Genomic DNA, 15,866 nt, shown 5'->3' with positions numbered 1-15,866 from the left:
GGGCCGGCCAACATGATTGTCACTTGAATAATGACAGCCCAACGATTGGCATCATCGACTGGGAGATCGCCGGGTTTGTCCCGCGGGAGTGGATTCGGACTAAGGTTCATCTTTCTACCGGCCTGGATCTGCCGTGAAAAGACGATTCGAGATTGGAGTACAGGCGCCGCGTCAAGGTGAAGATGGGCGAAATGGGATTCCCGGATTCTGTTGACGCCTGGTGGGCAAGATGGGGTGATAGATAACGGGTGCTGTAATATCAATGTTAAGCAACACGTGATTTCATCGGGGCATTGATTGAAATGGTGCAGTTTGACACCGACGACGGAGGCTCTGGGCTGGGTGGTGTAAGCCAAAACCATGCTCGCAACGCATCCCGTGTGAGTGGACTGTAACAGGAGCAAGTTCCACATTGGGAATCCCGAATCAACACCGCGGCTCCTGATTGGTCTACAGGCCATGCGCAGAAACAGCAGGATTCAACCGGCAGCATCTGAAATCAGCCGCAACAGTTTGGTTTGAGTTGGTGGTACCATTGGTTGGCATCTCTGGTCTTGGGGAATAGCAGGCACCCGAGTTCAAGCCGTCAAATGCGCAACTTGAATGCGTCGGGCCCGTCGGGTTCGGGCGCCGGCAACAAGAACAAGCGATTAACCAAAAATGAGCAGCACAGCAGCATTGCGATGCCCTCACAAGTTTAGACACAAAAGGCAGGTAATGGGGATCGCTCACTGCAAAGAAACCCGGGATGCTGATGGAGTCTTCCAATCAATAGAGCAATGCCAATATCGATACATCGTTTTCCCACCTTGTGGCGTTTGCATCCCATATTGCCAATAGAGCTGTCTTGCGTCGCTTTGCTTTTTTCTCAGACAGCCAGATGACAGACGGGGGGGTGCTTCGGGAGTCGGGGTTGATGGAGTTGAGGCTCAGCCAACTGCGCTGGTTATTCTTCTTCACTAGATCGCCATTGGCAAACCCCCTCTCCAATGCTCCGTGATGCTGCTGGAAATCATCCGCAGTGACGCCAATCAATGATCTTCGCCATATGAGTTCATTCAAGAGATTTTCCTGTATGTATGCAGGTGTTGGCATGCGGCAGTGCGGTGGAAGACTTGTAGACGTAGCACTTGGCATTCCCTCGAGCTTCCATTTGTTACTAAAAATCGAAGCCCAGCTGGAGCAGAGACCATTGGCATGTACCGCGGTACACCGCCAGAAACCGCCCGGTGGCTTGGCACCAGCGCGGCATGCTCGCTCGCTGGCAGGGACGAACCAAGTTCTCGTCTGGGCACGTCGCAAATGTCGCAGTGTTGCCATCATTAGAGCCAAAACTGCAGCAAGCAATAAAGTTCAGCATGCGAGACGTCCTGTTCTCTTGTTTTTTTTTTTTTATTTCCTTGGCGGGGATCTTTACGTAAGGAACAGGGGACTTTCTTTACTTCTTCAGCTGCATGCGGCCCTGCAAGCAGTGCCTAGATAAAAGCGCCAAGCGTTTCCGACAAACAAAGAAACGATTGCGACGTGATGACTCGCTGGAATGGGGCGGAAATGTAGTACAGAAATGTGTTTGTGTACGTAAAGCGTAAAGTACTACTACCTAGGCAAACAGCGAAATGATGCAAGAGATAAGGTAGGCAAGATAGGGCCAAGACAGAGGGAAATAAGGGAATAGCACATGATTGATTTACCGGCTGGACACTGACTAGCCGTCGAGGGGGTCACGCCCAGCCAGCCCAAGTGTTTGCCCGCGACCCCGAGTGTGAGTGTGTTGTGTCGCCCGCCCAGGCCGGATGCGAATTCGCCAAGCGGGTTGGCAAGGTCTAGGCGGCGATACCAAGCAGTGTCGGCGTCAGGCGTGGCTCGTAGTTGGGATTGGCAAACGACAACATGGGCGGATGGTTGATGGGGAGGATGGGGGAGGATGGACGGTCGGGGAATGGGATCTGCAAGGGCATGGGCGGCCTGTCCAGAAAACCAAGGCCCGGCCTCGTTTGAAGCGGCTTGGTTGCTTGAGAAGTTATTGATAGATTCGATCCGACTTCACACACACACAGCCCATTTGCGCAGGCGGAGTGAGCCGGTTGGTTTGCTGGATGGTCTGGGCCCTGCTGCGTTAGTATGTTAGGTACTTGGCGGTTTGTTGGAGTAAGGTAAGGTGCAGTCGTCGTCGTCGTTAGATTGACTTGTCAGCCCGAAATCACCGGGTTGCATATGAAGCTAAAGTCATGATATGCACGTAGGTATAGATGCACCGCTTTTTTTCTCTTGGTGCAGCACAGCGTCGGTTTTGTTTTTTTGCTCGTTTTCTCGTCTTGGCAGACAGGACAAACGCGCGTGAGAGTTGAGATGGGAAAAGAGGAACCGCCGCAGAGAAAGAGAGGGCTCGCCTGCCGAGACTTTTGGTGAGCAAGCGAATGCTTGGCCGTGGTCTTGGCTACTTGGCTTTGACGCCTATGACTGAGGGCGAAGGACTGCCAATTCTTCCCTAAGTTCTCGACTTCTCTTGGGTTCAATTTCTCCTCAAACGCACTCGTACGTTGGCCCAGGAAAACAACGGTTGATCGTGGTACATTTAATCCCATCTGCCTTCCCGCGCCGCTCCTCTCTTTTTTTCTTTCGCTTCCCCGAGATCTCATTCTCTAGATGTAGTTCCCTTTCTCTGAAGGGTGCTTGACCGTGCGACTTGCACCACGCCGACCGCAGCTACCACAACTTGACCACACTATCGCCGCCCATCAAAACTACTAAGTAGTCCAGAGACAGAGAGGGGACCAAGAGAGGGAAGGTGGAAAAAAGAGACAGCAACGTGCCAGGCCCTTCAACAAGATATGGGCTGGCAATCCCTTACCGAATCAATGGCACCAAAGATCAGGTTGGGAAAGGGAGGAAGTAAAGAAGTCCGAGAGTTCTCGCAGGTCGAAGATTTCGGCCGCGATATCAAAGTCGGCCAGGACGCCTCTTCCACACCCACACCCACTACGACAGGTGCAGGTGCAGCAGCTACAGTGGGGTCTCCACCCCCCAAACTGCCCCCCAAACTCCGACAATCCGACCGCTGAAGAAGGTCGCCCTCGCTATTTCCAACAACACCAGCCAACATCACAACAACCTTACAGTCCGCGAAGCATCCTCACGCCCCCGTATGAACCATACTACAGCAACAACTTTGTCGACGACAGCAGCCACCGCCACATCATCATCCACAATGACGACCCCTCGGAGCGACCGACGACGTCCCACGTCGCCTCCGCGGCGCTGCCCCCGCTGCCCCTTCGCGACCAGCGCCGCCTGCCCCCCTTCGACCCCCGCTGGCACACCATCAAGCGCATCCTGACGCTGCTCTCGATGACCTGGTCCATCGTAATCCTGGTGCTCTCCTGCCTGTTCGCCGTCCACGGCGGGCTCGCCGACGGCGTCGGGCTCTGGTCGCTGCCCATCACCATCGCCGCCCTGCTCTGGAACACGGCCGAGCTGCTGACCTACTGCGTGCGCTCGCATTTCGGGTCCGCGGAGTCGGTGCGCCGCGGCCTGCACCCGGGCGCGCACGTCGGGGGCCACCTCTGCTTCTGGCTCACGTGCGCGCTGGCCATCTACCTGAGCTCGTCCGTCTACAGCGACGTGCTGGACACGCGGCGGGACTGCAACTCGGTGGCGGCGGCGGTGGCGGCGGCCGACGGCGGCGTGGCGACGGGCAGCGCCGACTTCGAGGTTTTGTTAAGGGGGCACTGCAACAGCAACTTCCACTTCGCCTCCAACCTGGGCCTCTACCGCGAAGGGTTCTACGTGCCCGGCCTGCAGGCGCTGCTGGCCATGTTCGTCATGGCCACGGTGACGCACTTTGCCCTGTTTGTGCGCGCCTGCGTCGAGGTCGACCAGCGGAACCAGCTGCGCTTCTCCCGCGAGGAGGACGATGACGACGCCGCCGCCGGCGCCAGGGCCTGGCCGGGGCAGTGGGAGCTGTACTACCGGAGAAGCATGCGAAAGAACAACAAAAGTAATAATAGTGGGAGGGGGCGATCCCGCGGCGGCGGCGCCCCGGAAATGGCACAGCAATATGTGTAATAGGGCGATGCGATGACTATATCGCCGGATTGGAATTTTTTACGAGACATGTTTACTATCTACTGAGATACTTTTAAGCCAAATAACAATGATACCCCACCAACTACATGATACTCTTCTTCGCGCCTATGTGTGCTGCTGTGTGGTCACGACGTGTGGGAAGGATGCTGGTGCCAATTGAGGTGGGAAAGACGCTCGCAGCTCGAGTTTTGCATCCCAACTAGAGATTGAAGGACTCACGGCATTTGCCATTACCACGATCAGTGGAAATTGATATGGTCATGCCACTTTTTAGTCTAATGTTTGACGATGCTGGCTTTCGGCAAGGGAAGCTGATGATCATGGATCTTTCTTTTACTTGGCACACGTTCTGCAAGACCCCAGACAAGAATTGCCCACGAGGTCAGTGGACATAAGGCCCAGACCGCTTGTATACAAATCTTGCCAGTGCATGCTGAGAATAGAATGCGATTGGTGAACATCACAATCAATGGTCGCTTCATATGGACACTAGGCAGTTATTTGAAATGGTTATTAAATTGCTTTAAGCAGCTAGTGTACAGTACTATTAAGTTACAAGTGTGGTGGTATCATAAGTCTTGTCTTCTCTCATAGATTCGTCAATTTCCAGTTTGTTTCACGACTTGACACGCCTAAGACATGCGGTAGGCAGCCTCCTTGGAGAAGTACTTGGAGATGTCGTTGTCGTTGCCGCAGTGGTCGCAGCGGTGCAGGACCTTGGCGCCGGCGTGGCCGGGGCCGTGGTGGCCGTCGCCCATACCAGGCAGGCTGTTGGCCATGCCGCCCATGCCGCTCATGGCTCCACCGTTGTTGTGGTGGGAAGAGGGGTTGACGGGGCTGTTGCCAGATCCCATGTGGTGGGGGAAGCGTTGTTCATGGGGCTGACGTTGCCGGTGGTGCCCATGTGCTGGTTGTTGATGCCGCTGTTGATGCCGCTGTTCATGCCAGACTGGTTGGGAATGCTGCCGTGGGAACCGCCGGTCATGCCGGACTGGTGGGGAGAGCCCGCGGCGTACTCGTCAGCAGGCATGCCGCCGCCAGACAGGTGGGGAGCCGGGCCGCTGGCCATGCCGTTGCTGTTGCTGCGGTGGCCGTGGTGGCTGTGGTGGGCGCCGACACCTGTGAAACCGCTGTTGTCGGTGCCGTAGGTGGTGCGGTTGGTCTCGTTGTGGGGGTCCAGCATGCTGGTGTTGTTGTTGCCCATGGAGCCGTGGTGGCCGCCGTGGCCCGAGGTGCCCGTGGGGTTCATGTGGGTGGTGCCCATCAGCGAGGGGTTGTTACCGCTGCTCATAGAGGGGTCGTTGACGCCGCGCGACGTGGTGCCCTCCATCATGCCGTTGCCGCCCGTCATGCCGGAGTGAGCGCCGCCCATAGTGTTCATGTTGTTGTTGCCGCCCATCATGGTGGGGTCGGCACCAGCGCCGTGGGGCGCCGAGTTGTGCCAGCGGTCCGCGGTGTTGAGGCCGCGGTCGGTGGAGGAGGCGCCGGCGCCGGGGGTGTTGTAGGCGTGCATGTCGTCCTTGTGGTGGCGGTTGGCCAGCTCCGAGGCGGCGACACCGCCGGCGGCACCGGCGAGACCGGCCTGGCCGCGGCCGCTGCTGTTGGTGGGGGCGTCGTACTCGCTGACCTTGTGGTCGCGCATCATGTTGTTGTTGGAACCGCCTGTCATGCCGGTGGTGCCGTGGGTGGAACCAGTCATACCAGTGCCGTGGGTAGAACCAGTCATGCCACTAGTGGTACCGTGGTGGGAGCCAGTCATGCCGGATCCAGTGTTGACGCGGTTGTCGTGGCTACCGGTGGCGCCAGTCACCATGCCGGGGGTACCGTTGTGGTTGCCGGTGTGGTTGCCGGTGTGGGTGCCAGTCATGCCAACCGGTCCCTTTCTGAGATCGTGCGAGCCAGAGCCGTGGCTTCCGGTCATGCCGGTGTTGGCACCAGCCATGGTGGGATCGGTGCCGTGGCTGCCGCTCATACCAGAAGTACCGTGGCTGGGGCTGGTCATGCCGGGAGCAGCATAAGAGCCGGGGGCAGCACGGTGGTCGCGATCCGAGTCAATTCGGGGGTCAGCAGCGTTGGCAACTCGGCTGTTGTGGGTGCCGTGGGTGCCTTCCGGCGCGCCAGAAGTGCCGTGCGTGCCGTGGGTACCGTGGGCTCCGCTCGTGGAAGATCCGTACTGATCGTAGGGCGCGTCCTTGGTGAGCTTGTTGTGGCCGTGCGTGCCGGTGGTGTTGGCGCCAGTCATGCCCGATGTGGGATGTTGGCTCAGACCACCGTGGCTGCCGCTGGTACCGGTGGTGCCAGCCCCCGTTAAGGAGCTGTCCTTGCCAGAGCCGTAGGTGTAGTCGGGGGACTTCCTGCCGTGCATCTTCTCTGTCCGGGGCTCACCCGCGGAGCCAGCGGGAACTGTGGATGTGCGAGGGACATCGTCGGCGGGGAAAGAGCCCGGAGTCTTGTTGTGGCTGCTGCTGGTGGTGGGGGACTGCTGCGAAGTAGTCTCCTTGTCGCCGTGCATGGCTTCCTTGATCTTAGTGCCGAGACCCATATTGAATGATTTGGTGATGTAGATGAGTTATGTGTTAAGGTGGTAATGCGTTAGGGTATAATTGACTTTAGGTAGTAGTCAAGTGTGAGTGTTATTGTTGTTATTGGGGTATAAGTTGATAATGATGATGTATTAATCCCCAAGAACTGAGAAGGGGGCCAGGCTATATATAACAATTCCCAATCCAAAAGAGACTCTTCCAGGCCCGAACCCAACAACTAACAGCAGTTCGCAAGCGTGCAGAGACGGTTCCTCGTCCGGCCTCAGTGACATCAGGCTCGGGCCTGAAACAGGGCAGGCAAGCGGGAAAGGAGTGCCGGAAGGGCTGGATCGTCGCTAGCGGGCTACGTAATGGGTCTTGGGGAGGAACGTCACAGTCGGAGAATTTGGCCCCAACTTTTGGTAAATCCCATGCGCGGCATGCCAGTCAGCCACTTGTAGGTTTTCGGCGGGACACAGGTGCCAACTCCTGTCTCTGTCCTGGTGGTGCCTGTCTCGCCTGTCTCCCTGTCAAACAGCCATGCCCGTGGAAAGTCTCCGTGGCTGGTGCGCAGGCAAAGGCGCGTCATGGGCTGCGGCGGGGTGGATGATTGATGTCAGAACCCACTTTGCTCAACCCCAGAATCCAGAATCAGGGCAGAGGGACAGAAGAACCATCGGTCATCGCGGAGGCATGTCCGTGCCTCTCAGATCTTAGAGTGGCTGTGCTTTCCTACTCCCTAGCTGCCTTTTACTTTGTTCTCGTTGCCGTCTTGCCGGTAACCGATTGAATCTTAGTCCCAACGATTTTCAGCCGCCTCCTAGCAGCAACGGTTTCCTGTTTCTTGGCGCTGGATTGCGTCAGGTCCTGCCGATGATGAAATCTCCATCAGCTGCCGCATGTATTCTCCCGGTTTGCTGGTTCTCTGTTGGTAACACCTCGCATTTGGTGCTCCGTCATTAATCAAAGTGTGGCGCAACTACGGCCGTACGAGGCTCGTTTCTTGTTTCTTGGAATTGGTCGATGCAGCCACGTGCGGCGCTCGCTCTAGGAGAGGAACCTGTTACATACTAGAGGTCAACAAGGTCATGTCTCAATTCAAGGAGGGATTCTCACAGGTTCGAAAGCATCTTGTTAATCTGTGCCAGGAGGTTGACAGCTTGCTTTCGGAATTGGGATAGAGACATACCAATAGAACAGCAAAGCTGTCACTGCCTCTAGCGCAAGCAGTGCTTGATCCGTGTTGTTTATTGGACATTTAAAGTAGCCACTTCGATTAGCAGTAGTTGTAGAACTCGAGTAATGCACCTTGACGCCGACCAGCCCAACCGAGCGAATCAAACTGCTCACTGCACCACATGCTGCTCTCAGTCAGTCCTGCTCCAAATAGATACTACCGTAGCGCGTCTTTCCCTCAACGTCAGCGGACATAGCTCAGTTGGGAGAGCGCCAGACTGAAGATTAAACTTCATCAGCCTATCTGGAGGTCGTGTGGTAAGCAACCCATTGCTTACAATGTGTATCAAGAGCCTGTTAGCTAACAAGACTCTAGTTCGATCCACACTGGCCGCAGTCAATACCTTCAATTTTTTTTTTTTGCTCTTTTTCTTAATTATTCCGTACTATGCCGCGGGGTAAATGTCTTGCTTTTTAGAACAGACCAAATCAATGACAGGAATTGATTCTCCTAGACAGCCGCATCATGAACATGAACACACACACAGCTTCAGCTCAGTAGATCGCATCTACCTATCACGCACAATCAGCTCAGCGAAAAGCCAAACAATAATATCTAGCAAGCAATATGTAGCTATGCGCATATATCTTTTGGCCATTGATGCGACCGTGGAAAGATTGGGTATATCCCGCCTGGACAAAGGGGTCACTAAAGACAACCCCTCAATCCGACAATTGAGAGGCATGTGCTTCTCCAGTACCAGCTCACAAAACGTGGAAGTACAGATATCTACCACAACATCCCCGCCGAGACGAAGTTCAAACCATATGCGTACATTCAATCTGTCGGGCTTATAAAAGTTGCATCGTGGAATCCATGAGACTTGTCGTCTACATGGACTGTTACCCCGACTGTATGTAGTAGGCGGCTCTCCCTGTCAATCCCAAGGTTTCAGGACGGCGCCATGTTTTGCTTCCGTCTCTCTCCTGGCCCCCAACGCAATAACCAGCTCTCCCTACTGCCTTATTTATAAGAGCTCTCTCTGGTGATACATGGGCAATATAAGCCCTTTCTTGACTTGACCCAAACAACACGACTCAACCCCTCCTCGAGCTCCGCGATGCTGCCATACTCAATCTTGGGGCAAGCCGCCGCCACGCCAGGCCAGGCCGTTGCCGGGTCGCGCGCCAGAATCACCACTTTGGACGTGTCGACCTGCACTCCGACCGGGTCATGCAAAATGAGTTCGGGTTTATGGGCTGCTCGAACGTCGTGAAGGAGGACGTGTAATAGTCGGCCATGGCGAGGTAACTCCGGCCATCGACGTGGGCCTATCCAGTCAGATGGAGAGCCCCGTCGCTGGGAGAGACCGGTCCAGGCCGTGACCTGGGTTGCCAAAGATGCCGTAGCGCGGGAACCCGTCGCAGAAGCCTAGCCACGGAAGACCTGGGCTTCTGTCAATGGATCTGGCAAACCGATCACATTGGGTACTTGATGGAAATCTCAATCACCAGCCGACATCGTGAAGTTTACGGGGGATTGCGAGAGATTGCGCCATTACATTGCACGCAGATGGTGCAAGAGCTCTGGCTCAACCGCGGCCGCCGATCTTGAACCTACCAGACTGCCGATCAACGGACACTGCGAAAGCGTGCCTTGCAGACCTCCTTCCGTCTGCCCAATGGGGAACTCTCGGAGCATCCTCCCGTCGAGAGTGGAAACGAGGCGGGGCCAAGGATTCGACTCCCCAGTCTAAGTCGCTCACTGTCCAATTGTTAATAGCCTAATGGTTCAGTTCGACAGGAGATCCGAAAACCCATTGCTCGAGATACCATGCATTGCAGGAAGAATTGTTCCCAGTGATGAATTCCTTTTTCCCGTTTCACATTGGGGCCGGCACCCTGTGGCACCCATGCTCATGGTTCCTGGCTCTTGCACGTGGTCGTTCAGGACCCCGGACAACTAACCCAGTCAGCTCGTGACATGTCTATCTGGAGCAAACCTGCGGAACTCAAGAAGCGATGTCCATCCGGATTCGACTTCAACACATGATCTGGCACTCTGTGTTGGGCTTCAATTCCAACTCCATTGCACGATGATGGGCCCATTGTCATGAACCTGTCATGAAGATTCATATTGTTCCCGTCGTGAACGAGTGTCAAGTGACGCTGCTGGCCACGAACTTCGGGTAACTCTTTCCAGCCACACACATGCACATATGCTCTGGGGATCCTGATCTGGGGTACATACAGCATGTATGTATGTGACAGTCTTCAATGACACCATCGGCACGTGCCGAATGTCTCTGGTCTCGAAAATCGCCCGAAGCATACGCTGCGGTGAAACGATCCCCCTTGATGGGCTCTAGGGCACCGTCGGCTTCCCATGCCGTCTCGACAGTCCGCCCGGTCACCCTGTCCCCGTCGAACAGCTGATTCTGGGCCGATCTATAAGAAGGGAGGCTCCTTCTAATGAAGATCAAGGGCGCTGTCAATATCGGGCGCCGCCAGTCACAGGGACGGAACTAAATGAGATGGGTCACACCCGTGGTTGGCCCATCCGGCCGCGCCTCTAGCAGGGCAATGTAGCTGGATCGGCATATTGCCCTGCCGCCAAGATCGCCTTGCTTGTCTTGGCGGCTGATTAGGTCGATTGCTCTTCCACGCGACTGGGCTCTGGTGAGTGAAGGTTCCCCGGATGAACTGACCGAGATCCCACGAATGGCAGTTCCTTATACGTGGGGGCCACATTTCCCTTGGTCAAGGATATAAGACTCGTGTAAATACTCCTCACAAGTGTTGGTTTTCTAAGATGTCTTCTATCCACAGAGGTCATCATCAATTCAGTGTTCATTCCCATTCCACAAGATGCACAAGACATCCCTGTGCCTCGGGCTGCTGGCCCCTCTAGTTCATGGTGCAGCACTTAGCAAGGTCGCCGCCCTGGACGAGTGCCTGCTTGCCGCGGGCGTCCCGGTCAACGAGCGCAACTCGTCCAGCTGGGCCCAAGATGCCCTGCCCTTCAACGACCGCCTCCACTACATACCCGTGGCCATGGCCGTTCCCACGTCGGTAGAGCACATCCAGGCGGCCGTGTCGTGCGCCGTCAAGGCTGGCGTCAAGGCGACTCCCAAGGGCGGCGGCCACAGCTATGCGTCGAGCGGCCTCGGCGGCGAGGACGGCCACCTCGTCATCGAGCTGGACCGGATGCACAACGTCACCCTCGACACCAAGACCAACATTGCGACGATCCAGTCCGGGTCGAGGCTCGGCCACGTCGCCACGGAGCTGTTCAAGCAGGGCAAGCGGGCCTTTTCGCACGGCACCTGTCCAGGGTAGGTCTTCTATTCCTTTTTTTGGTCCAAGTGACACCCGAGTCATTCTGCTTCGATCCATAACTGACCCTGAACTGCCACAGCGTCGGCGTCAGCGGCCACTCGCTGCACGGCGGCTTCGGCATGAGCTCGCACAAGTACGGCCTGGCGACGGACTGGATGGTGGGCGCGACCGTGGTGCTGGCCGACGCGAGCCTGGTCCACGTCTCGGCGACGGATCACCCGGACCTCTTCTGGGCGCTGCGGGGCGCGGGCTCCAACTTCGGCGTCGTCGCGTCCTACGAGTTCGCCACCTTCCCCGTCCCCGACGAGGTGACGTACTTCAGCATGCCGTTCCGCTGGAACCTGACGACGGGCTTCGCCAACCTGGCCAGGGTCGAGGCGTACGCACGGGACCTCATGCCGGCCGACCTCAACATGCGCCTCTTCTCGTCCGGCTTCTCGTCGCAGCTCGAGGGCTTGTTCTACGGCAATGTGACGGGGCTGCAGAAGGCCCTGGCCCCGCTGCTCAACGCGACGACGCCGCCGCTCAAGATCATGCAGGCGGTGAACACGACGTGGATGGACGCCTTTGCCCACTACGCCAACGCACCGACGGACCCGACTCATCCTTATGCTCAGGTAAGTAACGCCAATATGTGTAGGTATGTAGCGCCTTTGACACTGGCTAACTGCGACCCCAGCAAGAGACCTTCTACAGCAAGAGCCTGGAGCTCAAGGACCTGAGCGGCGACGTTGGCAAGGCCTTCACCGACTACTGGTTCAACTCGACCGCCAAGAACACGCGCTCGTGGTGGTTCCAGCTCGACCTGCACGGCGGCCGGCACTCGGCCGTGACCAACGGCGACCACTCCTTATCGTCGTACGCGCACCGCGACAAGCTGTTCCTCATACAGCTCTACGACCGCACCTACTTTGGCGCCTACCCCAAGGACGGGTTCCCCTTCCTGGACAAGTGGGTGGACGCGACGACGGGGCCGCTCGCGCCGGAGGACTGGGGCATGTACATCAACTACGCCGACTCGAGCCTCGACCGCGCCACGGCGCAGCGGGTGTACTACGGGGCCCACCTGCCGCGGCTGCAGAAGCTCAAGGCCCAGTACGACCCGAAGGAGGTGTTTTACTACCCGACCTCGATCGAGCCGGCTGTTGGGGCATGATGGGATGCGGGAGAGGAGCGTATTTGATTTTGCACAGTGGAAGAGCACTGTGATGAGACGAGAGAGAGAGTGAGAGAGATTGCCAGTGTAGAACAATTGATTCCCCATTACTACTTATTGACTTACTTCCTGACAATCTTGTCCCGATCCACCGTCAAGACGGCCATTTCCGACCCTGGCCAGCTGTCAGCCCCGACGGCCTGCAGCAAGTCCATCGTCTCCTGCCCCGGCCGCCAGCCCCCCGTATTGAGGAAGACGAGACGCCGGCAGCGCTTCTCCTCTGAGGTCAGCATGCCGTACCACGCCGTGTTGTTGTTGTTCTTGCCCCCGTCGTCGTGCCCCGGTGCCTCGTAGACGACCCCCCAGTCTTCCATGATGTGCCAGCGCTGCCGAGTCCCGCCGCCGCCCTCGTGGAAGAACTTGATCCGGAACCGCAGCCGCGCCGTCCGGAGGGAGGGCATGCGCGCCAGCGCCCGCGCCCAGGCCGCGAACAGGGGCTGCAGGGTCTCCTCCCGCGGCACGCTGCGGGAAAACCGCCTGCCCTCCTCGTCGTGGTTGGAGTCGTCCCCGGTCGACTCGAAGGAATAGTCGGGGGGTTGGGGAGCAGAGTAGGCCGGCTCGCTTCGGGCGAAGTACGACCGCCCGGACGGCGCGTGGCGCTCTGCACGCACGTCCAAGTCCTGCAGGCGGGGCCATTCCGGCTCGGCCCCAGCCGCTTCCTCCTGTGGACGAGGCCAGAACAGCGACCCGTCCACGACGCCGCGCACGCGGAAGCTGGTCAGCCGCTGGGACCACACGCGGAGGGAGGCGCCCAGGAGATCGTACCCCTGCGGGGCGGTCAAGTCCAGCCGGCCCGACTGCAGCACGACCGACGCGCCGCGCGGCAGCATCTTCAGCGTCGCGTGCGCCACCTTCCTGGTCGGCTCCGAGTACACCCGCAAGGCCTCGGCCAGGCTCCGGTGGTCCTCGCGGAGCAGCGGCGGGCTCACCCTCTCGCTGGCATCCAGCACCAGGTCGACGGCCGTAAGACCGGGCATCCGCGCCGCCACCTCGAGCTGGACGCGCGGTTCGGGCGTCCGGCACCATTCGCCAAAGGACAGGCGTCGCACGCAGCCGAGTAGGGGTAGCGAGTCGACGCCGGGGAGGGTGATGCGGGCGCGGTCGTAGTGCCACATGCGTGCGAACTCGTGGCGGGTCATGGGCTCGCGGTCGTAGCAGCACCTGTCTCCGTAGCCCGTCATGTCGGGCGCTTCGTGGGCCACGTCGGCGAGGTGCAGGTGTATGCCGCGGCCCTGGTGGCGCTCGAGGCGGTGCAGCATGTCAAACAGCCGGCGCACGTGCAGGCCGAATTCCTCGCTCGTGGCGGCGGTTTCCTCCGGCCGCTCGTAGTTCACCATTTCTGCCATCTTAACTGCGGGGAGGTCGACGCGGAACCTCAATTCCTTCAGGTATCCTGGACGGCGTCGCCCCTGGGATAGATGGTATGCCCATTCTTCGAGCTGGTCGTTGCTGATGTCCAGAGACCGCCAGACACGACGCTCAATCGCCTCGAGAAATTGAGGAGAGAGGACAGCGTAGGGCGCTAGGCGCGACCAGCCGCCGTCTTCTTCTGGTGTTCGCTTGCGGAGAGCATCCACCTGGCCCCCGGCTAGGAAGTGGACGATGCGATCGATGATCTCTAGCGGCAAGGCCTGCATGGTCGTTGAAACTAGCATGGAGTCGACGGGACGGGACAAGCTGGGGGCTGGGGATCAAGTGTGGAGACCAGCGTCGCGGAGGTTCAACAAAGACCTGGCACTTTGAACTGTAGATGTCGCTTATCTCTGCACTCTCTAAGTAGAAGTAAGCATCAATCCTATCACCAATTCAGATGGTACGACTGAGACACGCACGATACCGCTGCCTGCCGATGTTGACTTCCCCGCGCATCGCACGCCCTCTGCCGATTCCAGGGGGCTGGATGAACCATGCCGGCGGATTGTCTGCCTGCATTAACTGTGACCACGTCGCATTGGCCGCTGTCACTGCAACATCGGGGCCGGTCTTGGGTTAACAGGTCGCATCCCCGGTTGTGTCCTGATTTTATCTCCAACGGCGATAATTGCCAACTTCCTTGATCCCTTGGTCAGCAGTAGTAGGACGTGCCAAAACAGGGTTTGGACGGCTGCCATTTCCCCCTCCCCCACTCCCACTGACTGCTCTTGGGGGCCTGCACTACAGGTTTCGCGCGCCACAATCCGGTTGAGCAGCACCAATGACCACGGGTTTTGCAAGAGATAAGTAAGTACCTACATAGGGAGGTAAACAAGAACAGAGGCCAGCCAGCGATGACTGTCACATGCAACAAATCCAAGAGCCACCAAACCGGGTGTGCGGCCACCCCTCCCTCCCAACATTTGACAATGGAGCGGGCAGCAAGCTGGGCTTTTGCTGGGGAGTCCGTCCCGCGTCTTGTCTCCTCCCGCTTCGCATCCATTTGACCACCTGGTGCAGATGATGATGGTGGGGCAGCGATATCCATATGAACCAGAACCGAGAAAGCATCCCTACACTTAAATTCAACTACAAGTGGTGACACGTTTGTGGGCTGCCGTTCTGTTTTCTTCCTCTCGCATTCGCTACTCACACTCACTTTCTCTTTTCATCGCAGGCCACAGTGGAGGCGGCAAGCAAGCATTCATCTCGCATCGAACAATCGAGGGGTAGACGACAGAACTGGAGGGGCAACGCGCCCGTCCGCATACCAAAGCCAGGGATCCCTCCATCCACCTGCTGGTTACCTTAGGTACCCCATATCGGAACAGGATAGCAACAATCTGTTCGGGGGTTTTTTTTTTTTTTTTGGCACCGAGCGAACCCATCTAGGCCAGGTCGAAACCAGGTCCGGCATTATGGCAAGCGTCGCCATGAAAGGGCCGTATCACGGCAGGACTCTGTCGGGCGTGGACCAGGGGGCAACGTCCACCTCGTCTTCGGCGTCGGCCGCGGCGACAGCAGCCCGGCTCTCCGCCGCCAAGTTCGTACTCGCCATTTCGGAACACGGTGCAGCAGGCACCACCCCTGCGAGCCGCAAGATGGTGCTGTCCAACAAGCTGGCCATCTCCGACATGAGCACCATGACCCTGGCCAGCCTGCGCGAGCGGCTTCTCATATATGCGAGGATGTAAGTGCATTCCCGTTATCGATTGCATCGCGGTGGATATTCCTGCAGGCATGCATGCATGTGTCCTTTACGACTGCGGTCCACTATCTGGGTTTCCATTCATTCTCGAACAAACCGGTACGACGGCACGCTGATGGCTCTGTCGCACGTCTAGCCCCTTGTATCCCAGCAAGCACATCTTCTGCACGGCCACTGGTGTCGAGGTGACGGACGAGTCTCTGACCGTGGCCGACTATCTGCAGCTTGAGGTAAGCCAAACCCCTCGGGACAGAGAGGTCTATTTGTGTGGCCATGTCTAACTCTAGCTACCCAGTCCCGAAGCGTGGAGAGGAAAGCTGGTCTGCCAGCCGTGTCGGTCTACTACAAGACGCATTACCCAGAAGGTAAGCAGGCCGGGGTCCGCTTCGCAGAACTACGATGACGG

General features: G+C 57.8%; 6 protein-coding genes across 6 annotated transcripts; 3 read left to right on the top strand and 3 right to left on the bottom strand.

Moving 5' to 3' along the window:
- Window positions 1-768: 768 nt before the first annotated feature.
- On the bottom strand, window positions 769-1,323 carry PG985_016419 (uncharacterized protein; the record flags this gene model as incomplete). Its single annotated transcript, XM_066836185.1, has 1 exon — window positions 769-1,323. One exon carries the CDS (start codon window positions 1,321-1,323, stop codon window positions 769-771), a length of 555 nt encoding a protein of 184 aa, XP_066675936.1.
- Window positions 1,324-2,121: 798 nt separating this feature from the next.
- PG985_016418 (uncharacterized protein) lies at window positions 2,122-4,065 on the top strand (the record flags this gene model as incomplete). Its single annotated transcript, XM_066836184.1, has 2 exons — window positions 2,122-2,153; window positions 3,120-4,065. The coding sequence occupies 2 exons, from the start codon at window positions 2,122-2,124 to the stop codon at window positions 4,063-4,065; spliced, it is 978 nt and encodes a 325-aa protein (XP_066675935.1).
- Window positions 4,066-4,879: 814 nt separating this feature from the next.
- On the bottom strand, window positions 4,880-6,628 carry PG985_016417 (uncharacterized protein; the record flags this gene model as incomplete). Its single annotated transcript, XM_066836183.1, has 1 exon — window positions 4,880-6,628. One exon carries the CDS (start codon window positions 6,626-6,628, stop codon window positions 4,880-4,882), a length of 1,749 nt encoding a protein of 582 aa, XP_066675934.1.
- A 4,024-nt stretch (window positions 6,629-10,652) lies between these two features.
- On the top strand, window positions 10,653-12,279 carry PG985_016416 (chitooligosaccharide oxidase; the record flags this gene model as incomplete). Its single annotated transcript, XM_066836182.1, has 3 exons — window positions 10,653-11,119; window positions 11,203-11,740; window positions 11,803-12,279. 3 exons carry the CDS (start codon window positions 10,653-10,655, stop codon window positions 12,277-12,279), a joined length of 1,482 nt encoding a protein of 493 aa, XP_066675933.1.
- Window positions 12,280-12,401: 122 nt separating this feature from the next.
- On the bottom strand, window positions 12,402-13,976 carry PG985_016415 (uncharacterized protein; the record flags this gene model as incomplete). Its single annotated transcript, XM_066836181.1, has 1 exon — window positions 12,402-13,976. The coding sequence occupies one exon, from the start codon at window positions 13,974-13,976 to the stop codon at window positions 12,402-12,404; it is 1,575 nt and encodes a 524-aa protein (XP_066675932.1).
- A 1,209-nt stretch (window positions 13,977-15,185) lies between these two features.
- PG985_016414 (uncharacterized protein) lies at window positions 15,186-15,863 on the top strand (the record flags this gene model as incomplete). The annotated part of the gene is made up of 3 exons (XM_066836180.1): window positions 15,186-15,442; window positions 15,612-15,690; window positions 15,756-15,863. 3 exons carry the CDS (start codon window positions 15,186-15,188, stop codon window positions 15,861-15,863), a joined length of 444 nt encoding a protein of 147 aa, XP_066675931.1.
- Between the last annotated feature and the right edge of the window lie 3 nt (window positions 15,864-15,866).

This window comes from Apiospora marii, assembly GCF_038362585.1.
Source record: "Apiospora marii strain CBS 49790 chromosome Unknown utg000015l_segment0_segment0, whole genome shotgun sequence".
Taxonomy (NCBI): domain Eukaryota; kingdom Fungi; phylum Ascomycota; class Sordariomycetes; order Amphisphaeriales; family Apiosporaceae; genus Apiospora; species Apiospora marii.
This window is presented reverse-complemented; position numbering and strand designations above follow the sequence as displayed.